The 23549-nt window shown below is 51.5% G+C and overlaps 3 protein-coding genes across 3 annotated transcripts; 1 reads left to right on the top strand and 2 right to left on the bottom strand.

The window, feature by feature from the left end:
* The first annotated feature begins 3245 nt into the window (after positions 1-3245).
* On the top strand, positions 3246-8268 carry LOC124464040 (neurofilament heavy polypeptide-like). The gene is made up of 4 exons (XM_047015923.1): positions 3246-4004; positions 5496-5695; positions 5948-6072; positions 6619-8268. Exons 1-4 carry the CDS (start codon positions 3254-3256, stop codon positions 7703-7705), a joined length of 2163 nt encoding a protein of 720 aa, XP_046871879.1. The 5' UTR covers positions 3246-3253; the 3' UTR covers positions 7706-8268.
* Positions 8269-9632: 1364 nt separating this feature from the next.
* thoc5 (THO complex 5) lies at positions 9633-17659 on the bottom strand. The gene is made up of 20 exons (XM_047015924.1): positions 17526-17659; positions 17161-17268; positions 16807-16950; positions 16512-16625; positions 16261-16358; positions 15902-16048; positions 15562-15676; positions 14713-14845; positions 14489-14566; positions 14242-14285; positions 13430-13529; positions 12705-12813; positions 12467-12568; positions 11836-11932; positions 11616-11727; positions 11327-11430; positions 10720-10807; positions 10253-10368; positions 9978-10168; positions 9633-9844 (listed from the first exon to the last, which is right to left on the bottom strand). The coding sequence occupies exons 2-20, from the start codon at positions 17260-17262 to the stop codon at positions 9781-9783; spliced, it is 2058 nt and encodes a 685-aa protein (XP_046871880.1). The 5' UTR covers positions 17263-17268; positions 17526-17659; the 3' UTR covers positions 9633-9780.
* Positions 17660-17848: 189 nt separating this feature from the next.
* Positions 17849-23347, bottom strand: tfip11 (tuftelin interacting protein 11). Its single transcript, XM_047015921.1, has 15 exons — positions 23232-23347; positions 22639-22852; positions 22150-22333; positions 21878-22040; positions 21647-21774; positions 21344-21505; positions 21035-21226; positions 20670-20849; positions 20423-20557; positions 20184-20287; positions 19898-20066; positions 19391-19634; positions 18934-19076; positions 18667-18832; positions 17849-18307 (listed from the first exon to the last, which is right to left on the bottom strand). Exons 2-15 carry the CDS (start codon positions 22842-22844, stop codon positions 17961-17963), a joined length of 2523 nt encoding a protein of 840 aa, XP_046871877.1. The 5' UTR covers positions 22845-22852; positions 23232-23347; the 3' UTR covers positions 17849-17960.
* Positions 23348-23549: the final 202 nt, after the last annotated feature.

Here is a 23549-nt window from a genome sequence, read left to right as displayed (position 1 = left end):
GTGCATCATTTGTGTGACAGTAGTGAATCATTTGACTATAGTTGCAGTTAAATATGTCATCAACAAGAACGCAAGTAATGGGTTTGACATACGCCAAGTCATCGCCAGATGATCTCAATACAACAACAAAGGCATTGTCTCCTTACCTCTCTTCAAGCCTTGTTTCAGGACCTGCCTCGGAGAGTTGTGACTGACTTAAGGAGAAAACACAGCAGTTATACACAACTGTCAGCTCCAACTGGACATGGTCTGAGACTACAGGGATACCTGCAGGACTGGGAAATGAAGAGAAGGGAAGAGATCTAGGGGTGAGAGTCAGTTAAAGGCTGAACGGTGAGGAAAGGACAGTCACAGATTGCATCTGCTGGCGGAAGACCTTGGATTTTCCGAAGTACTTTACAGATGACATACTTTCAATTAAGTCTGGATGTTGTCTTGAATAACAATGTAACGTTGCTGAAAATTGATGAAAATATGTGCATGGATAATTTTGCTAGCAAGTTTACTAAACAGCGAGCACGTTCTCAAAATAAACTCTTAGTTTGGGATGATTCCTTGATCATCATATGCATGCACATTGCTCTTCACCCAAGCCCTAACCCTACCAGTTAACTAGCGTGGACAAACAGCTAACAAGATAAGTTAACAAACTAACTCACCTCCCACTTTTTTACCATGTATCCATGTGTTCAGTGACGACAAACGTGTTGTTATCGATTAAACAGCCCGCAGCCATTTATAACTTCGGTACTGTTGACACTTTTCACTTTCCCACTCTCTGCTGTGAAGAAACCTTCAACGAATTCTGAATCGCCCGAATATATTGCTCCCCCTAACGGCCAACTAAGGGCCAACTATTTTTTTTACATCTACAATAGCAACTATGATAAATGTCCATTAGATGGCGCTAGTTGAACACGAGTTTATGAGCGAGCCTACAATTTACCTAAAAGCAAGCCTGGCTGTCAAACACACACACAAACACAAACATACACACGAACACGCAGCATGGTCCAGTACAAGGCAATGCAAGTCCAGGCTTAATTGTGATGTAGCTGAGTCAGCCATGAGTGTGCCAGGACAGCTCTGTTCCCCTACAAGGTGAATCCCCCTCCTCCATCTCTCAATTTCTCCTCTCCCTCTCTCCATCACACACCTCCATTCTTACCCCAAAGGGAACTTCCCTTTCCTTTTCTCTGTCTCCTCTTTTTCCTCTCCTAAGATCTAAATATAACCCTTTTCTTCCCCCACCCATTTCCTGTATAAGTGTTGAACCCATTTACCTGTAGTGTGGTAAATAAATGGAAATGTATTCAGTTGGCTGATGCTTTTATCCAAAGCCACGTACAGTGTAGGGATTTGAATTTGCAACATTTGGATCTGCAGTCGAATGCTTTATCACTGAGCTCTAGCCAGTACATTCATGATGTACCTGTAAGGAAATGAAGGGCCTGGTAGCAGGTTATTGGGCATGCCTGCTGGTCTGTCAGCTGCTGTATCAAATATCCCAGACTACAATAAATGCAGTTTTCTTCTATGGATACAGCTGACTCCTTCTCTCTTCATCTCTCTATCTCTCCATCTCTCTCTCTCAAGGACAGTCAGGGTCATCCTGACATAGGCCAAGCATCTCTCCACCTGTCACTCAAACAGCACCACTGCAGATTTGTTTCCCAGCCAATCGCAGAACAGTGTCAATAATGCATTGGGATTTCTTAGATGCATATACCACTATGTGTGTGACAGCATCACTATAACATCATCATCCTTCATAAGTGCCAGGTGACACAGTGAGGGTGTGTCATCTCAGTGACGCTGACAGGGGATGAGGTCGTAGGGTGGCGTGCAAGTCAGGAAGTAAGGCAGCGAAACGATTGGATGTACATGAAGGGGGTGGGTCGGTAATATGTTGGTGTGAAGTCTCACCTCTGTAACCACCCAATCTTAGTGTTAATCTTTCTAATGACAATGTGTTTGTTTTGCAGATACTTTTATCCGAGACGACAAAGAGAGGGGGTATTGAACCTGCAACCTCTTGGCTTGCAGTCAAACACTCCACCACTGAGCTACACCCAACCTTTCAACTAACATTTTATAACAGTCAACAGGACCTTTTATTTTTAGAGTAAAGAAGTGGATACCTCACTGTTCCTGATATTAGGAAGCAGTAATGCATGCAGAAAGTTTTTCTCCACCCCTGCCCAGTCATCTCCTCTCTGCTCCACTGGGCTCCTCCTTCCAGATCTGCAGTGTGAACCTGCATGCCCTCCAATCGACTGCCGTGTCCAGGAGTGTGTGTGTTTGTGTGTGTGCATCTGTGTTCGTAGTGTGAGTGTAAGTCAGTGTATGTCTGTGTTCGTGTCTGTGTCAGAGTGTGTGTGTGTGTGTGTGTTAAGTAAGTGATTGAGGAGGTGGTAATCAATAGTGCTATGTTGGGACAGAAATGGGACAGGGATATACCCTCTGCTGAGAGGTTGAATGCATGATGGCTGACTGATAAGAGAGTGTGTGTGTGTGTGTCTCATGAGCCTCCGTCAATGGGCCAGGAGTGAACCCCAAGTGTGTGTGTGTGTGGGCTTCGGTTCTGTCAGAGGGCCAAGTGTGGGTCCCAGGTGTAACTGAGGATAAGCAAACTCACACTGCAGCAGTGAATCAGCAGAACAGCTTGCTATCTCTCCCTCTGCCCCCCCCTCACACTCACATACACCACACACAAGCTCTCATGATATTTACTGTTAAATATGTCAGCCCATCTCAGGTTAAGAGAGGTTGAGACTGAGACATGGCCTTTCTCCAGCCTTTTCTCCAATGTGTCAATCCTGTTGTGAGCTGCAATTGGTCATATTTAAAATAAAGTAAAAAATGTGAAACAGTGTCCCCAGTTCTCATCTGAACTTCGCACCTTCCTCAGTTGTTTACACAAAATAAGCCAAGAAGGGAAGCCTTCCTCACTTAAATAGACCGACTGGAACAGGATTGCTCGAACACAATTGCGTGGAAAGTGGTGGTCCGCTCAAAAAATGAGAAATTCACAGCATTCGCATAGTAAGCACATAAGCCCAGTCTGTTCCATGCTACCTGAGCTTGTCTGCGATGACTGGCGTTGAGAGACCAAGTGACGTGAGGCTGAAACTGCTGTCTCTTTAAGGAAAGCGTATTTCAGTGCTGAGTAGTGAGTTTTTCCTCTCCCTCCTATAAAAGCTCAACATCTCCCCTCCTGCCGCATTCACTGTTCCTCCTCCGGACCAGCAAGATGAGTTTTACGGTGGACCACCACTACTATGGCCCGGCGTCATACCGCAAGGCTCGGCCAGTCTCCCTCTCCTCTTCCGGCTTCCAATCTCAGCGCCGTCGTACAGTCAGCAGCCAGCCGTCTTCTACAGACAGCGTGGATGTCTTTACCGGGGACATGTCGAGAAGGAACGAAAAGGAGGTTCTTCAGACTCTAAACGACCGGTTCGCGGGCTACATTGACAAGGTGCGAAACCTCGAGATGCACAACAGGAACCTGGAGGCAGAAGCGGCAGAGCTGAGGCAGAACCAGGCTGGACGCGCGTCTGTTGGAGAGCATTACGATCGCGAGCTGGGGGACCTGAGGGGTCTGGTGCAGCAGCTGACCGGAGAGAAAGCTCGTGCGGTGCTGGAGCACGAGCATCTGGAGGAGGACATCCAGAACGTGCAGGCTAAACTGGAAGACGAGGCACGCACCCGCGAGGAGATGCTGGCCGCTACGCGGGCCATGAACAAGTATGTGGATGAGTGCGGTCATGCCCGGCTCGAACTGGACAAGAAGCTTTGCGCACTACAAGAAGAGGCCGCTTTCCTGAAGAAGAACCATGACGAGGAGGTTGCAGAACTTCTCGCACAAATCCAGGGCGCCCAGGTGAACTTTGAGGTTCGAGACACTCTCAAAGCAGACGTCACGAGCGCACTGAGGGAGATTCGCGCACAGCTGGACGGACACGCAACAAAGAGCGCAACGCAAGCTGAAGAATGGTTCAAAGGTGAGAACTCTTACTTTCAATACCTTTAATACCATGCACTTGCAGAAAAAACCCATTACCCGTAATTGCTGCGTTTAAACGGGTCTCTGTCCATGGTGCTGAACCTGTATTGGCATCTCCAGGGATTTTATTGTGTCACACATACGGTTTTAAAGACGTATTTTTTTTACAATAAGCCTACACGAGACAGATGTTTGAGAAAGCTTAAATGTTAGCATAGTTCTGCGTTTGTTACATTTGAACACATATCAACTTTGAAATCAGGTGTTAAAATGAAGAAAGTTGCGAAAGTATGCATATGATCTGTACTGGCGCTTAAAAATGTCCTGCGACATTCGTGTATAGCTTAATGGCCCCTTGTGGCATGAGATTTGGCAGTTGGATCCATCTTTGCCGCAAGCTACGGTGATTCAGCAGATTTTCAAGGGTAATGTCGTAGTCAGTTCTCGAACCTTCTTGCTCATCATATCAATGGAACTGTTAGATTTCCACTAACCCCACATATTTGACTCACTTACCCTTGAGGATGGCAGCCTGTCTGCCTGTGAGCGTGACCCTATGTTGAGGACAGCTCCAGTGTAGCCTCATACACGCTGAGGCGACTGAGGACAGTCAAGCGGAGGGAGTATGCTAGCTCACAGCCTGCCTGTTATGTTTGAGACTGCTTTAAAAAAAAAACTCGTTTTCTTACTCTCCATGTTGTGATGAGGACTCTTGAGCCTACCAACCCATTAATAGTATTTCTATTTTCATTTTATTCTATTTAAACTTTTATTCTATTTAAACTATACTTTACTTCCATTGATAGTATACATACTCTATATTTAAGTATAGAGTTTACTTAGTTATAGTCTATATTTAAGAATAAAGTTGAGAAAGAGAAGCTAGCTAGCTGAGTCAGAATGCTGACAGACAGGCAGACAAGGTCACCTCTGCTGGTGGTTGTGTGGGCTTGGGGCCCACCGTCAACCTGTGCTCAGGGGAGGTTAGCACCCAGCACCCACAGGACCCAAGCAAGAATCAAACCCAGGACCTGTGTGTCGCCAAAAGATTCAAAAACCTGAGATTGAAAGGCAATGATCTGAAATTGGACCCAAAGACTCTTTGCTTCATTACATTTATTCATTTAGCAGACACATCCTTATCCAGAGCGACTTACAATACGTACAGGGAAATTCCCCTGAGGCAAGTAGGATGAAGTGCCTTGCCCAAGGAAACAACGTCATATGACGGACAAGGAATCAAACCGGCAACCTTCTGATAAATAGCCTGAATCCCTAACCGCTCAGCCATCTGAGTTCCTCAGAGGGTCAGGCCGAGTTCATCAGAGGGTTAGGCTTGGACTGGGTCCCCATCGTGGGGCTGTGACAGAGACCCGCCCATTTTCCAATTCGACTTCCTACGTCCTCTCTCCTCAAACTATGTATCTGTCGACCTCTAACCTCTGTCTCTTCATACCTTTGACCCCCGTGCTCTCCGTGCCTCCCTCAGTGCGCATGCAGCGTCTGTCGGAGGCGGCGCACGACAACACCGAGGCGATCCGCGGCGCCCAGGAGGAGATCTCCGAGTACCGGCGCCAGCTGCAGAGCCGCACCATCGAGCTGGAAACCCTGCGAGGAACCAAGGAGTCTCTGGAGAGGCAGCGCATGGACACCGAGGACAGACACAACGGAGATCTCAACTCCATGCAGGCATGAACACACACCACACGCCACCCCTGACCCTTCACGTTTCACAATGTATCGCCCCCTTTGGTGGCTACAGTGACACGGCAGTTTACTGTCGTTAATCAAAGCAAAACGGGTCCAACACTTATTCCCTTCCCTCCTTTTTGCTCTACGCTCTCCTAATTCACTGCCCCCCTCTCACGGTCAATATTTCAAAAGCTGCATTTCTTTCATTGTCTGTGGTGTGTGTGTGTTTTGCCTTTGTTGATCTTCCAGGAAACTATCCACCAGCTGAGCAATGAGTTGAAGAGCACCAAGTGGGAGATGGCCAGCCAGCTGAGGGAGTACCAGGAGCTGCTCAACGTGAAGATGGCTCTGGACATCGAGATCGCTGCCTACAGGTTGGTCTCGGGCGCCATCAGCTCCAACCTGGATCTAGGCATCGCTCTGTGCTCTGTTCCAGTGATACATAGTCGAGCAAAACAAAAACAAAAAGCGGACGAAAGTCGTTGTGTGTGGCGTGGATAGTTTGTCCACCAGAGGGCACTCTACAAAGTCCCTGTTGGCAACACTCGTGTTTAGAACACCACAAACCTTACAACCAGCCGATCCAGCCAGATTCAGGTAGAGTGTTAATCTGTTCATGTTTTGTTACGCGTTTCTGGATTTAGATTTTACATTTTTATATATATCGGCCGATATATCGGAATATCAGATTTTTTAATCACCAAATATTTGTATCGGTATCAACCTTAAAAATCCTTTATCGGTCGGGCTGTAATACATCGCTGGTTAAACCCACTCCCCAATCCCTGGAGTGGGGAAGCGAGGGAGGAAGCGATATTGACAGAAAACAAAATGCCTGATGAATATAATTTTATCTTTATGATATTGATGCCGTGCTGTTTCACATTGACACGTCTACTTCCTGTGTTTGCCTTCCACAGGAAGCTGCTGGAAGGCGAGGAAACACGTTTTGTTTCGGGGATGGGGCCGTACTCCTACCTGACGCTGAAAGGAGAAGAGATGTCCGACACGGTTATCCTGGAGGAGCAGACCGACGAGACTCAGGTGACGGAGGTGACGGAGGACGCAGAAGAGGGGGATGACGAGGCAGAGGCAGGAGAGGACGAAGGAGACAAGGAGGGAGAAAAGGAGGAAGGAGGTGAGGAAGAGGGTGACGAGACCAAAGCAGAAGGAGAGGGTGAGGAAGGAGGTGACGAAACCAGGGAGGAGCAGGCCGAGGGAGCTGAAGAGGAGGAAGAGGGAGGTAACGAGGTGAAGGAAGAGGACAACAAGTCAAAGTCGCCTGAGAAGGCGGCCTCACCTCCATCCAAGTCACCCCCCAAGTCTCCAGCAGTCAAATCCCCAGAATCCAAGTCACCTCCATCCAAATCACCTATGCCAAAATCGCCTGCCAAGTCACCAGCAGTCAAATCACCAGTGGACGACAAGTCAAAATCCCTGGAATCCAAGTCCCCCGCTGTGAAATCACCCGAGTCCAAATCTCCGCAGCCCAAGACCCCCGAGCCCAAGTCCCCCGTCACCAAAGACCCACCAAAGGAGGAGAAGAAAGAGCAAGTGAAGGAGGAGGAGAAAGAGAAGCAGGACCCTAAGAGCAAGGTCGAGGACAAGGCCGACAAACCAGACGCGAAAAAGGAGAAGAAGCCAGAGGAGAGCCCCAAATCGGCCAAGCCCGAAGAGGACAAGCCCAGCCCCAAGTCCCCGGCCAAGAAAGAAGAGAAATCTGCTACTCCGAAAACAGACGAGCCCCAGGTCGAGGTGAAGCCCGCCCCTAAAGCGGCCACGCCCGAGAAGGCGGAGAGCAAGAAAGAGGAGAAGAAACCAGAGGCCAAGAAGGAGGAGAAGGAGGAGAAGAAGGAGGAGAAGAAGGAGAAGAAGGAGAAGGAGGAGAAGAAGGAGGAGAAGAAGCCGTCCCCCAAAGCGGCCGACATTAAGGACGCAGGGAAGACGATCGAGAAGTCTTCCAGCACGGAGGCCAAGGAGAGCAAGGAGGAGAAGGCCAAGAAGTGAGTCCGAGATGATGCGTTTGGACTCGGGCCTGAGGACCAATCAGGGGTGGGTGGGGTTGGGGAGCATTTCAGCAGCCTTTTATCTCAAGAGTAGGTGGGCCAAAGCCAAGCAGGGTGACAATCCTGTGCGTAAGCAATAGTGATCCATAGCAAATAATACTTGAAATAAATACTTGATGTACCTTGACATGACGCTTCTAAAGTTTGACTAGTGAATGCAGAAAGCTGTTAAAACTCTTCCCTGAATGTGACGACTGCCTGTATATCGTTCTCATAACAAGTGCATTTCAACCCACTCCTTGTGAGGAGGAGTGTATAGAGGTTCACAATGTGAAAAGAAAACTATAGATTGTGTGACAAAATAATATATGACATATGTATATTTATGAAGAGATAGATCAAACGTGTTATATTCTATTTATGATTATGAATCGGTTGAACGACTGAACTTTGCTTGTTGTGCACTGCAGATCCCCCTGAGGTGCTCCACGCTAGGCTGTAACTGCACATGATGATGACTGTATACACTGCTGAGAAAATGTAACATGAAATAATAATAAAGGTTGCAACAAAAAGGAACAAATGGAAAGTTTGTTTTTTCATTTGGACTATCTCGTTAGGAGCCAGGGCTGCTTGGAGGGAATGCTGTTCATGTACGGTGCTAAACTTGTCCTTTATCCTGCAGGATATTAGCTCAGAGTTTTTCCTCTGCATTTTCCTTCACGTGTAAGTCTGAGTGCGTGTGTGAAGGACTGTGCGTGCGCGAGTGAGTCAGCAAAAAAGGTGTGAAGAGAAGCCGAGTCAGTGTGTGAGAGATGAAAGGTTTGGATTCTTTCCTCTGAAGACAGAGAGAGAGAGAGAAAGAGAGAAAGAGAGTGTGTGGTGCTGCATTGCGGCTGGGCAGAGAAGGGGGCAGGGTTGCACCCTCCCAAATTTGCCACCCCACCTTGTGCTGGCGTCACAGCCTCATACATACATTTAGGAGACAAAAGCATAGTGGAGAAATAGCGCTGCTTACACCCTCCTCTACCTGCTTCACTGCGCAAACACACACACATATATATAGAAGCTTGTGTCCAGCTAAGCTACACCCTATTAAGTTGTGTAATATGTTTTCCTGATGTCAGTCAGATTTGTGATGAGGCATTCTTAAGTACATTGGCATGAAGTTGGACTCCAGCCTGTCATTTTTGCTTGTACACAAGAACTGACAGCTCAAGTCAACCTCTAAAAGCTTCATCGCACCCTTTAAACACCATTAACAATCTGCTTAAAACACTCTGAACTATTTCTGAAACACTCAAACAATCGCACTTTACCACCTCCACAAAACAGGCCACCAGTGACAGGCAGGGATTGTAGAACCAGATCTCCCATAGGGGGGGCCGTGACCCAGCACCGGCAGGGCCTGTCAGGGACAGAGCCAGGCAGGGGGCCCTGTCATGCAGCTGTGTAACCATGGAGGATGGAGAACAACCTGGACCGCTGTTGCCTGGTAGTCAGCCGGTTCAGCTTGGGGTACATTGTACATTCCTGTTTCCTTTCAGGCATGACTAGGGATAAGGGAATTTACGGAGATGTGTGAGTGTGACAGAGTATGTGTGTGTGTATGAGTGTGTGTGTGGGTGTGTCTGTGTGTATGAGTGTGTGTGTGTGGGTGTGTCTGTGCGAGTGTGTATATGAGTGTGTGTGAGTGAGTGTCCTATGGCATTCTAGGCTCAGAGGGAATGACTCAGCGTGGAGAGCAGAGCTGGGCCTCAGCAGCATCATGATCAGCTCTGGTGCAGATGACTATTTATAGACACGTGGGGGGAAGAAGAGAGGACATCGGAGAACGACTGGAGGGGAAGGAGGAGAGCAGAGGGGGGCCAGAGAAAGAGGATAAAAAAACAGATGAAGCCAGCAGTAGACAGTAAAGAGAAGGAATGTTTGTGATGAAAATAACACAATTTTATTGTCTAAATGACACAAAGTTGTACATATAAAAAAACAAAAACAAAGTTGTATGAGGGTGCTAGAGTCCTAAGCTAGTTAACGGCCTAATAACAGGGAGTAGAGGTCAAGTTGAGGTGCGGGTCAGCGGTGACTGAAGAAGCCTTGAGGATGGTTATACTTGAAGGGCTTCAGACGATTGGGACCCCTACAGGCACACACGAGACAAAAGTGTGTGTGCACGTTAACGTGTGTGTGTACACATGAAAGCAATACACTGTGTGACACTTTACCACTGAGCTATCCCTCTCCCCCGGGACTGTGTGTGTGTGTGTGTGTACCTGACGGTGCGCAGGCACATCTTCTCGCGAGGGAACTCCCGCGGGCCCTCCACGCTGTCATCCTGCCCGTCCGTCTCCAAATACACGTCTAGACAGACGCACAGACGAGCCACCTGATTGGTCAGCAGCTGGTGTCCCGGGGGGGGGCCCTGCAGCTCCGCCTTGAACACGTTCACCTCGCTCTCGATGGCCTGGAATGGGGGGGACAGAGATGTCAATCACGCCCCGAGCCTGACGGTGGAGCGTCTGTGGGGAGGGGGGGGCAGGGCACTCACCCTGAGGTTGTCGTCGGAGCGGCCACTGCGCTCGCCCTTCCAGCTGAGCGCGAGAGAGAACAGGGGAGAGACTTCTGGGTAGCGAGGGTTCAGCACCACAGCAGCATGGAGACGAGCTGAGGGACGGAGAGAGAGAGACAAGGAGGGAGAGGGAGAGAGGGAGGGAGATAGAGGGAGGAATACAAAGGGGGGGATTGAGAGAAGGAAAGAAGGGGATGGAGAGAGAGCGGATAGAGAGAGGGTGATAGACACAGAGAGGGGGATCGAGTGACAGACGGGGAGACAGAGACAGGGGGATAGAAAGAGGAGTAGAGAGAAAAAGACAGAGACACAGGGAGAGAGAGAGAGCGCGAGAGAGAGACAGAGAGAGAACAGTAAATCTGGGAGTGAGTGTCTCACGTCTCCGCCGCTAACACCCCCCCCCCCCCCCCCTCCCCTATGACAGCAGAGCGGCGAGGAGCAGGTACCTGTGCCTCTCTCCACCACGGCCAGGAAGAAGAGGTCCGTGTCCCGGGCCAGGCCCGCCTCGCTCACGTGCTGCGTGTGGCTCAGCTCCTGCAGGGAACACCACCACCCCCACGTCAGACCACGGCAGCTCACGCATGACATGGCTGCTCTTGCTGTGTGTGTGGGTGACGGTTCAGCCCTGCTCTGTGTGTGTGGGTGACGGCTCAGCCCTGCTCTGTGTGTGTGGGTGACGGCTCAGCCCTGCTCTGTGTGTGTGGGTGACGGCTCAGCCCTGCTCTGTGTGGGTAGGTGACGGCTCAGCCCTGCTCTGTGTGTGTGGGTTACGGCTCAGCCCTGCTCTGTGTGTGTAGGTGACGGCTCAGCTCTGCTCTGTGTGTGTAGGTGACGGCTCAGCCCTGCTCTGTGTGTGTGGGTGACGGCTCAGCCCTGCTCTGTGTGTGTGGGTGACGGCTCAGCCCTGCTCTGTGTGTGTAGGTGACGGCTCAGCCCTGCTCTGTGTGTGTAGGTGACGGCTCAGCCCTGCTCTATGTGTGTAGGTGACGGCTCAGCCCTGCTCTGTGTGTGTGGGTGACGGCTCAGCCCTGCTCTGTGTGTGTGGGTGTTTACCGTGTACTCCTGGTGGGTGATGGTTGTCCAGCGGGCCAGGCGAGAGAGCACCTTAGCAGGAAACAGTTGCTGGCACTCGCTGGAGACTGGAACGATGCTGTGCTCTGGGAGGAACGACATCTCTGTTAGACATGAGGGCCAGGCAGGCAAACCTGCTACCTGGTGTGTGTATACGTATGTGTGTGTGCAGTGTGTGTGCATATATGTGTGGTGTCTGTTTGTGCCACCAGCAGTGGTGTTAGACCTGCGTGTGTATGATATTTGTATGTGTGTGTGTGTGTGTACTCACCCAGTGAGGAGAACTGCTTGTGCAGGGCCAGGCGTGACTGCACTCGTCCTCTGAGCAGCTTCATCGTGGTCTCCATGTGACTAGCACTCAGACAGCTGCCCGCACGCGCACTCTGACACACACACACACACAGCAGCGTCACCACTAGCACGTGAAGTTGTGGAGCACATATGTGCATTGTTACAACCCCGCGGGGCGAGCAAAACCCAAACACACACACCTGTGGGGTGTCGGAGGGGAACTGCAGTCCTCCCAGGTTCTGGACCCAGACGTAGGGGTGGCCGTGCTCGGCCACGTAGTCCCCGAACGTGGTGATGCTGGAAGGGAAGCAGCGCCATTCATGATCACCTGCTGCTCTTTCTAGTTCTACGGTTAGCGCCTGCCCTGCTAGGCGTTAGCATCCTTACCCCACTTTATCCAACTGATAGCGGTTAGCATCCTTACCCCACTTTATCAAAATGATAGCGGTTAGCATCCTTACCCCACTTAATCAAACTGATAGCGGTTAGCATCCTTACCCCACTTAATCAAACTGATAGCGGTTAGCATCCTTACCCCACTTTATCAAAATGATAGCGGTTAGCATCCTTACCCCACTTTATCCAACTGATAGCGGTTAGCATCCTTACCCCACTTTATCAAAATGATAGCGGTTAGCATCCTTACCCCACTTTATCAAACTGATAGCGGTTAGCATCCTTACCCCACTTTATCCAACTGATAGCGGTTAGCATCCTTACCCCACTTTATCAAAATGATAGCGGTTAGCATCCTTACCCCACTTTATCCAACTGATAGCGGTTAGCATCCTTACCCCACTTTATCAAAATGATAGCGGTTAGCATCCTTACCCCACTTTATCAAACTGATAGCGGTTAGCTGGGTTGGGCGTCTCCTGTCCCTGGTCGTTAGCAAAGAGGCAGTTCAGCAGTGTGTCCGAGTTCAACAGCTCCCTGTAAATACAGGATTATCACATTAATGTAGGGACACACACACACACACAACAGCTGCAGACGCTGATATACACATACACCGTACACAAGACACAACTCCAGATGGCGATCCACACACACACAGAGCCAGACTGACCCTGCGCTGATGGCGGAGGTGAGGTCGACGGTGGTGGAGACCTTGGCCTTCACGGTCATGATGTGGAGGTTCATCAGGTAGTAGAAGAACAGCTGGAGAACACTGCCGTCTGGGCCCACCGCCGAGGAGAGGACACAAGGAACAGCTTAGTGTGTGTGTGTGTGCCTGTGTGAGTGCCTGTGTGTGTGTGTGTGTACCAGCTAGAGGCAAGGTCAGAGGTGGAGCTTGGCCCCCGGCTCTGCAGTGAGAGAACTCAATGACACTTGTCCACACACACACACACACACACACACACACACACTGGTGGCTTTCTCGCCGCAGTAAACAACAACAAAACCACAAGCTGCATCAGAGGACACTGGGGGACAGAGAGGGAAAGAGAGAGAGAGGGGGGGAGGGAAAGAGAGGGGGAGGGAAAGAGAGAGGGGGAGGGAAAGAGAGAGGGGGAGGGAAAGAGTGAGAGGGATAAACGAGAGGATAATGAAACCATGAAAATGGGCTTCGTGTAAGTGCTGCATCCTCATAACTCTGCCAGTTCTCCAGAATAGCTGTCCCTCCCTCCCTCCCTCCCTCCCTCCCTCCCTCCCTCCCTCCCTCCCTCCCTCCCTCCCACTAAAGTTGCGCCTGCAATGCAGAAGCCTCTTCCCAGCCAGCCAGGAGCCTCCCTGTGACCACCAGGGGGGCAGCTGAGGAGCCTATGACATCACAGCAGGCTCTGTGCCTACCTTTACACTTGATGTCCAGGCGGAGGGAGAGGGGGTGTCTCTTCAGCATCACCCGGCGCTTGTCGTCCAGCTGACCCCCTGTGGTGGCCCTCCTCCTCTTCTGAGAGAGAGAGAGATATAGATAGGTAGGTAAGTAGATAGATAGAGAGAGAGGGGGGGGGGGGTAGTCACCCCCAGTGACACAAAACTGTCCATCGCTACCTCATCGAAGGCTGCATGAAAACCTGCACACTGAAGACTTGGTGAGTCTACTCTGGGAGTGGGGCGGGAAGCGAGGACTGAAGGAAGAACGGAAGGGAACTAATGAGGGTTGAAGTAAGTAAGAAAGGATGGAAAGATAGGAACTAGGAAGGATAGAAGGGAGGGGGGGTGGGTGTGTGAGAGCTGAGGTGAACAAGGACAGCGCAGCAGTAATGTGATCAGGCTGGTCAGACCGGCCCACAAGGAGAGATTGGAGGTCTCCTTCAGCAAAAATGGAACCCAGAAATAAATCATTCATTATCAACCGTGTGTGTCTGTGTGCGTGTGTGTGTGTGAGAAAGATACAGACAGGAGTGTGCTGGGCTTGGGTTACAGACTAATAGCCACACCTCTCATTTATTCCCATAATCCCCTGACTGGCGCAGGACTGAAGCAGGAAGGGCTGATGGCTCTCCTTTCTACTCCCTCAGACGTGTGTGTCGGAGAGTGAGGTCTATAGAGGCCAGGTGAACTGGATGACACGTGGAGGCAGTGTGTGTGTGAGAGGGGGAGAGCGTGGAGGGACAGTGACCCCTGGTGGAGGGACAAGGTAAGGGATAGGCGTCACTCACCGTCTTCTCCTGCTCCTCCTCAGCATCTGAGTCACTCTCGTCATCTGGACACACACACACACACACAGGCAGGAAGGCAGATAAACACAGACACAGACAGAGGTCACGTCAGAACAGTGATCCACTAACACTGCTTTCCGCCACATCTCATGCAGGAAACTACTATTAAGGAGTGCGTATGTGTGAAGGAGCGTGTGTGTGTGTGTGTGTGTGTGCAAGCATGTGTGTGTGGGTGTGAGCTGCTTACCCTGGGAGTCCTCAGGAGGCTTAGACAGGGCCTTGGCCTCGTCCACATCTCCAACAATAGACACACTCAGGTTCTTCTCTGAAACACACACACACACAACCTCGTCAGACCGTAGTCACTGAACAACGGTAGTAGCAATGAATACACACACACACACACATCACAGGAGCTACACTTCATATCTCTGGTAATAAAGGAGCAGAGGTGCACACACACACACTCACCGCAGGCCTGTCCATAAGCGCTGGCCTGCACTAGCAGGACGTAAAGAGGCGGGGGGAGGTGGCGGGCGATCTCGGTCTGCCTCTGAGTCTGCTCAAACGGCATGGACAGATACTCCTGCACTGGGAGGGATGCCTGGAGGAGGGAGGGAGAGGGGTGGAGGGAGAGAGGTGGAGGGAGAGAGGGAGAGGGGTGGAGGGAGAGAGGGAGAGGGGTGGAGGGAGAGAAGGAGAGGGAGAGAGGGAGAGGGGTGGAGGGAGAGAGGGAGAGGGGTGGAGGGAGAGAGGTGGAGGGAGAGAGGGAGAGGGGTGGAGGGAGAGAGGTGGAGGGAGAGAGGGAGAGGGGTGGAGGGAGAGAGGGAGAGGGGTGGAGGGAGAGAGGGAGAGGGGTGGAGGGAGAGAGGGAGAGGGGTGGAGGGAGAGAGGTGGAGGGAGAGAGGGAGAGGGGTGGAGGGAGAGAGGTGGAGGGAGAGAGGGAGAGGGGTGGAGGGAGAGAGGTGGAGGGAGAGAGGGAAAGGGGTGGAGGGAGAGAGGGGTGGAGGGAGAGGGGGAGAAGGGTGGAGGGAGAGAGGGAGAGATGTGGAGGGAGAGGGGTGGAGGGTTGGAGGGAGAGAGGGGGATGGCGAGATCAGAAATATGATATTAGAGATGATTAAGTTCAAGGGATATAGAGACAATCCACGTCCACTAGACAAGCAGACTTGTAGGTCACTTTGGTTCAAAGTGTCTGCTGAACGATGTCCCAAGTCATTCCTGACAAACTACGGAGGGTGCGTGTGAGCCTGGAGGAAGACTGAATGTGCAGTACCTGCTGGCACAGACACTCAGGAGCGTGTGTGTGTGTGTGTGTACCTGCATGATGGCGTTGAGTCCAGGCTGGAGGCTGTTCAGGTGCTCCTTCTTCACCTCAATGGCCTTCAGGATCTTCTCTTTAGACGACTGGGAGTTCCTGTACTGCTCAGCCAACCTGGCAACCCACACAGCACTCTGTCACGCGCTTCTTCTCCTCCAGTGTGTGTGTGATAGTGTTACGTGTGTGGGCTAGCGTGTGTGTGTGTGTGTGTGTGTGTGTGTGTGTGTGTGTGTGTGTGTGGGGGCTAGTGTGTGTGTGTGATAGTGTACGTGTTTGGGCTAGCATGTGTGACGGTGTAGGTGTGTGGGCTAGCGTGAGTGTGTGTGTGTGTGTGTGCACCTCTTCCTCTGCTCCAGCTCCCAGTCCAGGCGTGCCAGGGTGAGCTGGTGGGGGTCGTCCCGGGTCAGGGAGGGCCGGGCGATGTCCTGGGGAGCCTCCTGGTAGAAGTCCTGCACAGTCACCAGGTCGATCTCCTCGTGTTTAGACCTGGGGGCGAGAGAGGAGGGGTTACAGGGGGGAGAGAGAGAGAGAGAGAGAGAGAGAGAGAGAGAGAGAGAGAGAGAGAGAGAGAGAATGACGACACAGCAAGGTTTACCGACGGGGATCCCTGCAGTGGGGCCCCATTCCAGATGTTTACAGGCTAGAGGATAAATCACATGACCACAGTGTTCCAGTTACGGAGCAGTTACGGGACTCACTTGAACTCCAGACACTTGCTGATTTCCTTCTGCAGATGCATGACCTCGTAGAGCAGGTTCTGCAGCTGCAGGTGCAGCCCGTCCACTTTCTGCTTAGCCTGGAGGGGGGGGGGGGGGGGGGAAGAGGGGCAGGGAGGGAGAGAGAGGGAGAAGGGAATGACGGAAGAGACCACAAAATCTTAGTACGTTCACGGTGCCTCCCGAGCCTCCCGAACCTCCCGGGTATCTGTGTGTGCGTGCGTGCGTGTTACCTCGTGAGTCTGGTCTCTGCCTCGCTTCAGCCTCATGTGAGCCAGGCGGTTGAGCTTCTTCAGACTCATGAAGTGGATGCAGCTCTGCATGCGTTTCTCCTCCACCTCTGCACACTGGTGGGGCCAGACAGAGACACCTCAATGACTCGGTTTGAACAACAGCTGCTTGTTTAAGTGAAGCTTTAAATGTGAATAACCATGAATCGAATCTCAGGTGATTCCATTGACTGGACTGGAATGTAGTTGCATGTGGGATTTGCTTGTTAACGGTGACGGGAGTGTGTGTGTGTCTCACCCCATCCTTGGCTCCTTGGGCTTTCAGATCCTGGATTTCCTCCATGAGTTTGGCAAGACTGTCACATGTCTGCTTGTACTGCTGGTAGTCCTTCTCAGGGTCACGGCCATCTAACTCCACCTCCTCACTGTACACACGCACCTCCTGCCCACACACACACGCAGTTTCAATCAACAATTGTACAACTGTCTATTGGTCTTAGTGCTTGGCAACCACAAGACATGTTCTACAACTTTAAGGACGTTGCCCTTGACGTATGTGACGTTATGTGCCATAGGCAAACGTCACACCAGGGTAGCCTCTTGGGTAATAACTTAACTGACTGTCCGAATACATGAAATGACGCCTGTTTACCTGGTCCCCCTCTCCGCGACCTCGCTTCCCTTCCGGAGTGCCTGTCTCGCTGCGGACCACCTTCGCCTTGCGTTTCTTCACAACAACGTCGGAGGAGGACATGGCTTTCTAATACAAGGCCGTGGGAACATAATTGACCTTTTTTGTGATTACGTCATAATACAAACGGCTAAAAAAGAAACCCATATAGTACAAAACCCAACGCGCTGAAATACCATTCACACTCAACAGCCTTGTTAGCCATTTCTTTTAGTTAGTGCTAACATTGCACACCAGCTGAAGTTGTTTTATCTGCTTTTCATGCTCTACTACAACTAACTAAATCCAGTACGTTGCTGCTTAGATGCTCAATATTGTGAACTCACCTGCGAGAGATAAAAACTGCGTAACTATTCAAAATAGTTTTATATTTATTAAAAAAGTGTGTCTAAACTGAGTTGTAATCAGTCGGTCTTCGTTCCCGCAAAGCACCGTGGGATCCTGGAGGCTTCCTCTGTGGTAGCTCTAGCTCGCTCTCAGGCATATTGCGCCCCCTAGCAGACTTTGGACAAAGGGCTTCTAATTGGTCTTCAACCATACCGACCAACTTCTTTTTGCCAAAATAACCCCCAAAAAATTCAACAGCACCAAATTTGTTTTTACATCAAAAAAATAAGCTAAAGGCATTTACAAACCAAGGCAGCTCAAGTACAAAAGTCAAAAAAAGGTTTTTATTCATGGTTCCAGAGACGTCTTTCATACATTTATTCCAAACAAAAGCAACAAATACACAACACGTGGATTTTTATTCTCCCTGCCCCTCACTTGGCCATGTCGATCAGACTCTGCAGCGACGTGGGCACCCAGGTCTTCTCCCCCTGCACGAACACCACCCCTCGGTCGATGTAGATGACGATGCGCCCGAACGTGTACAGCTGCTTGCCCTCGTGCCGCTTGGCCACCAGAGGCATGAAGACGATGTTGTTCTCCTCGGCCTTGGTCTGGATCAGGTCTTTGAAGTTGGTGGGCAGGCTGGCGCCGATGCCCCTCTGGGCCACGCTCTCGGCGTCCCGGCGCTCCTGCAGGGCCTCGTACTGGAAGTCCTTCCGCCTCTCCGTCTGGGTGAGGTAGGCGATGTTCTCCCTGGCGCCTGGCTGCATGTACCCGCCTGGGGGGAGGGGGGGAGAGAGAGAGTGGGGGAGAGAGACAGAGAGTGGGGAGAGAGTGGAGGAGAGCGAGAGAGTGGGGGAGAGAGATAGAGAGAAAGTGGGGAGAGAGAGAGAGAGAAAGTGGGGAGAAAGTGGGGAGAGCGCGAGAGAGAGAGAGAGAGAGAGCGAGAGCGAGAGCGAGAGCGAGAGCGAGAGACAGGCAGACAGACGGGGGTGGGGAGTTGGATAGGGAGGGGTTTAATGTTAACTTCCAAAGGTATGGTTGAGAAAACACACACTGTTTGTGTGTGTATGTTTAAAAAAAAAAAAAGCCAAGTCTCTCGGAGCAGAACGAGTGTGTGTGTGAACCCCCACTGACCCATGCCCGTGGACACGGCACGGTTCATGATGTCCAGAGCTTCGTTGAACTTGTCCTTGACCAGCAGCTGGGCCAACACTGCATCACTGAACATGGTCTTCCAGCCCAGGTACCACTTAGTGATCTCCTCGTAGTTAGGGCTGTTACTGAGCCATGAACACAGCACCTACACACACACACACATTTACAACATGGAAATACAGAAAGCTAGTAGCTACAGAATGCTCTATAGTGGACCCACCCACCCACACAGACACACACACACACCTGTAGCCACTTGGGAAAGAAGTGTTTGTCCATCAGAGAGACCAGGCTGGAGGGAGACAGCATGCCCTCCCAGTCCATCACCCAGTGGAAGGGCTCCATCTGCTGCTGGTGAGGGTTGATCACCAGCTCCCCCAGACACAGAGCTGGACCGGAGAGAGAGGGGGGGAGGGAGGGAGAGATAGAAGGGCATGGAGGAAAGGAGGGAGGGATAGAAGGGCATGGAGGAAAGGAGGGAGGGAGAGATAGAAGGGCATGGAGGAAAGGAGGGAGGGAGGGAGGGGGGATCCAGAGAGGGATACGAGGGGTAGACAGAAAGGGTGAGAAAGAGAGAGAGAGAGAGAGGAGGACGAAGAAAAGGAATCGAGAAAGACGAGTGAGAAAGGGATGTTGAGCTACCATGGCGAGGCTGTTTGTCTGAGCGTCTGGACTACGTGGTGCCAGAGTGACCCTCACATACCCAGTTTAGGGATGATGTTTTTGACCAGGAAGGCCTCCCAGGCGCCCGGCGTGAACACGTCCTTCCAGGGCTGCAGGATGAGGCGGGCCGAGGCGTCGCTCGGATGCCAGCGCTGCAGGGCATTGGCCAGTTTACTACGGATGGGCGGGTATAGAGGCTCCAGCCGTGATTGGAGCAGAGGCAACCAGGGGTGGAGCCAGGAGTGGATGGGCACCGTGTCCGTCAAAGGGTTCCAGTTGTCCACCTGTGAATCCAAACGTAAACACACAATGTGCGTGAATGTGCGTACGTATTATATCATATATTAAAACTGAGCGTCTGAATATGTTATGTCTACATAACTGCTCACATCTGTGTCAACATTGGAGAACGTGCTTGTGAGTGAGAGTGTGTGTGCAGTGTTTCCCACAGATTAGAAATCTAGTTGTGGCGGGTGGGTGGTCCGACCGGGACAATAGTCTATGTGTGGGAAACACTGGTGTGTGTGTGTGTGTGTATAGGCCTCACCTCTCTCTGCAGCCGGGGGAAGATGAGCTGTTCCAGCAGATGATCCAGTGTCCAGAGAGGGAGGAGAGGGGCCCACACCTCCACACAGTCCACCATGGGGCCCACCATACGGGGCTGCCAGCTCGACACACACACCCTCAGCACCGGCATCCACACCTCCCACAATAGCCTAGTGTACACACACACACACACACACACTTATAATAGGACCTAGGATGTGCGTATCCTAATATGCAAGTTTAGCAATTGATGATCGATTCACACCTGTATGTGTGTGCCTGTGTACCTGTGGTAAGGATCCATGTGTGTCTCGGGCGTACTGGAGTGGAACTGTCCAGACTCGAGAATGGCTCTCCACTGACCTACCTCCTCCAGCCCATAGGAACTGTCCTGCAGAGGGGAGACATGGTGGTGGTGGGGGGGGGGGGGGGGGGGGGGGGGGAGTACAGCTTTAAACACCAAACGTAGAAGTAGACGCAACACTGTGTGTGTGTGTGTGCGTGCGTGTATGTGGGGACTGGTTACCTTCAGAGGGTCCCAGGTGCGGAGCTTCTCTCTGAGCAGGGGGTGGACCACGGCCACAGCCAGGTCTCCCAGGCCCATGGTCTTATACTCCTCGTAGTACTCCGTCTGCAGGGTCTCAAAGATGCGTGCGCACTCCTGGAGAACACAAGCCCCCACGTCCCCCCCTCCGGTCACGACCAGCCCTCACGGACAGAGCTCCCACAGAAACACAGCAGTCTAGGGGATGTGTTTAGGGTGGGTGGGGTACCTGGAGGCTGGGTCCGTCCCCGGGCGCCGTCTCCCCGCCCTGGAAGCGCTCCACCAGCCCCAGCACGGCCTCCAGCCTCCGGATGCTTCCGCGCTCCGCCTCCAGGCGCGTCTCGAGGCCCGTCGACTCGTGGCTCAGGGTCACCACCACGTCGCGCTCGTGCTGCAGACGCCTCGCCGACTGCAGGCGGGAGGAGAGGGGGAGTGAGAGGAGGAGAGAGAGAAGGGAAGACAGGAGGAGGAGGAAAGAAAGAGAGGATGTCCTACTGCATTTGTCCCAGTATGCAAGCCAGCATACTTTTCTTGCTTTTAAAATGTTTTTTTTTAAAAAAGCATGCGTAGGGCTTCTGGGGTTCAAAAGGTCACCCGCAGGATGTCCTGCTCCGTCAGGTCGATGAGCAGCTGCAGGTTGTGCTCCAGCTCGGGGAGGGCGAAGCCGGAGGGCTTCTGGTCGCGGGCGGACATGCTCAGCGGCGCCTCCTCGGGAACGCTGTGCTTGTTGGTCATCTGGCTGTAGCTGTAGTACACCTTCTGCTCCCTGCCAGTCATGTCGATCACCTGGAGGGCAGGGGGGGGAGGGAGGGAGAGAGAGACCGTGTTCATGTTAAAATTACGCTCTGCATTGAGGGTGTCTGAGTGTGTGAGCCAGTGTGTGTGTGTGTGTTCCCACTTCACCTTCACTTGGGCCAGCTCTCCGGCGGGCGTGTGCGTGCTCCGTCCAACCAGCTTGCCTTTAGCCTTCAGCTCCTCCACAGTCCTGTAGGAGTACTTGGGCTTCTTCTTGCCCCCCGCGCCTCCTGGATCTCGACGCCATTGGCCAAGCTCCTTCTGGAACTCCTACGCAAAGAGATGGAAAGTGAGGGGTACAGGAAGTGAGGGGAAACAGGAAGTGAGACCACCACTCAGACCTCCCACTGGTGAGGTTGGTCGTCACAGGGGGATGGGAGGGATCGAGCATGTGGGATATGAAGATCCTACCTTCTCCTCCTCCTCCTCAGAGTCCACCACGGGGAAGTCCTGAAGGCTCTGCTGGGTTCGCTCGTTGCCGTAGGCACCCACTGCCCCCTTCCCCTTCCGCACCTTGGCCTCAATGGGGGTCACGATACCTACACACACGTCCCAGCACATCATTCACTTCATCTGACCCGACTTGTGGCTGTTTACCTCCATCTGATCCTCTTCTGATCAGAACAGTGCAATCTTACTCACCTTGGGCATTTTTGCCAAGTCCTTTCCCCTGTACATATCCCATCTTCTGGAGGAGTTTCTGTCCAATCCCGCGCGTGTGTTTTTCCCAGGTGCCAATGTCCTGTCCTGCCCGGATACCGGCCGCGAACGTCCTCTGGGATTGGTTGACTCGGAAGTTACCTCCCTGGAACAAGACAGGGGTTGTAGGGAAGGAATGCATGCCATCAGAACAACACACACGAATCCCTCTCTCCCTGCCCAATGCTCCTGACGCTGATGGCGTTGAAACGCACCGTCTGCAGTTTCTTGGGGGCGGTGACACGGGAGGGGGGAGGGGCCGGCGCGGGGGGCGGGTCGTCATCGTCGTCGGAGTAATCCGAGCTTCCTCCTTCTCTCGGCTGCTGGGTCTTCTCCTCAGCCGCAGGCTTCCTAAGCCCCGCACTCACAAAACTCACTGGGGCGGTGTAGTCCTTGGACCTGACACAAACATACATACAGTCATTCACATGTCATTGAATAAGCTAGCCAGGTGTAACATGTACTACTTTTCCCTTATAGTCATTTAGCAGTGACATACAATAATTATGTTTGTCTATTGTAAGTGAATTGTGCTGTACATCCTCATCGGGCCACAGCTGTCCGACAGACTTCATCATGAATATCTGATTATGTAAGCCACAGTAGGAGTATCCTTGTGGGGGAACTGTATTTGTTTTTTGTGTGGATCTGTCTACAATCTGTTATCTTCACATCCAGCCACCTTCTTAAAAAAACACACAGACCTCTTTCCCCCAAAGCTGGGTCTCTCGTCATCGGAGTCTCTCTCAGCCCATACTCCGTAAATGGTGTCCTCCTTCGTCTGTTTATGTCTGCGGCGTTCTGGGTTAAATTCATTAGCCAGGTCCCAATCCGTCACCTCGAAGCTCTCAAACTCAACCCCGTCCTCTTCCTCCCCTGCCCTCCTCCCATAGAGATGGGACATAGACATGACGGACGCTTTGTTTGCATAAAGAAAAACAATACAAGAGGATTCATTCAGTTAGTTTAATTTTATAAGCGTCATGGCAGTATGATCCTAACTAATATTGCACAATGATTGCACGTCTGACAGATGATGGCTAGCTTTCCACATAGTAGCTTTGGCTATATTCAAGCTTTGTAGTCTCGCTGGATAATACTGTTGTACAATAAAAAAAAAACAATATGCTGGCTGTAACGATAACACAGACTGACATTAACGCTACCAGCTAACTAGCTTCGTAGTCCACGGGTACAGTTAGCTACTAGCCAACATTAAGTTGCGCATACACCTAACATTCTGCATCGTGCAAGAAAGCTAACAGACAAGAAGAAACATTTGTCATTGGTTAGTTACCTTGCTTGCTGAGTCAGTTATCAGATAAAATAAGTCTCCAATTCCAAAATTGTAGTACAAGCTCTAACTCACGTTAACTAGCTAGCTCAAAAGGATGTATTTTGGCCCAGAGTACTTCCGGGCCATGACTTGTCGTGGTTTTTCAAAATAAATGTATTGGCCTTAAATGTATTGTTCTGACAATGAGGAATCAAACAGTCACTGCACAAATCTACAGATTTGTAGCGTACGTTTAGTAATGCAATCAATCGTCATCTTCTGGCACAAAAACGTGGGTCCTGATTTAAAATGTAGGTGTTTAGGTGTAATAGAACCAGA

Source organism: Hypomesus transpacificus, unplaced genomic scaffold (genome assembly GCF_021917145.1).
Source record: "Hypomesus transpacificus isolate Combined female unplaced genomic scaffold, fHypTra1 scaffold_31, whole genome shotgun sequence".
Lineage (NCBI taxonomy): Eukaryota > Metazoa > Chordata > Actinopteri > Osmeriformes > Osmeridae > Hypomesus > Hypomesus transpacificus.
The sequence above is the reverse complement of the archived record's forward strand: the minus strand, read 5'-3'. Positions and strand labels throughout refer to the sequence as shown.

Excerpts from the sequence above, each read along its gene's own strand:
- LOC124464040 (XM_047015923.1), top strand. The coding sequence starts at position 3,254 with ATGAGTTTTACGGTGGACCACCACTACTATGGCCCGGCGTCATACCGC. Across the intron at positions 5,696-5,947 it reads GAGATCTCAACTCCATGCAG|GAAACTATCCACCAGCTGAG; the intron begins GCATGAACACAC and ends TTGATCTTCCAG. Across the intron at positions 6,073-6,618 it reads ATCGAGATCGCTGCCTACAG|GAAGCTGCTGGAAGGCGAGG; the intron begins GTTGGTCTCGGG and ends TGCCTTCCACAG.
- thoc5 (XM_047015924.1), bottom strand. The coding sequence starts at position 17,262 with ATGTCCTCCTCCGACGTTGTTGTGAAGAAACGCAAGGCGAAGGTGGTC. Across the intron at positions 15,677-15,901 it reads GAGCTGGAGCAGAGGAAGAG|GTTGGCTGAGCAGTACAGGA; the intron begins GTGCACACACAC and ends GTGGGTTGCCAG. Across the intron at positions 14,846-15,561 it reads GACTCAACGCCATCATGCAG|GCATCCCTCCCAGTGCAGGA; the intron begins GTACACACACAC and ends TCCCTCCTCCAG.
- tfip11 (XM_047015921.1), bottom strand. The coding sequence starts at position 22,844 with ATGTCTATGTCCCATCTCTATGGGAGGAGGGCAGGGGAGGAAGAGGAC. Across the intron at positions 20,288-20,422 it reads GCACCTGGGACCCTCTGAAG|GACAGTTCCTATGGGCTGGA; the intron begins GTAACCAGTCCC and ends TCCCCTCTGCAG. Across the intron at positions 18,833-18,933 it reads TCTTTCCCAAGTGGCTACAG|GTGCTGTGTTCATGGCTCAG; the intron begins GTGTGTGTGTGT and ends GTGTGTGTGTAG.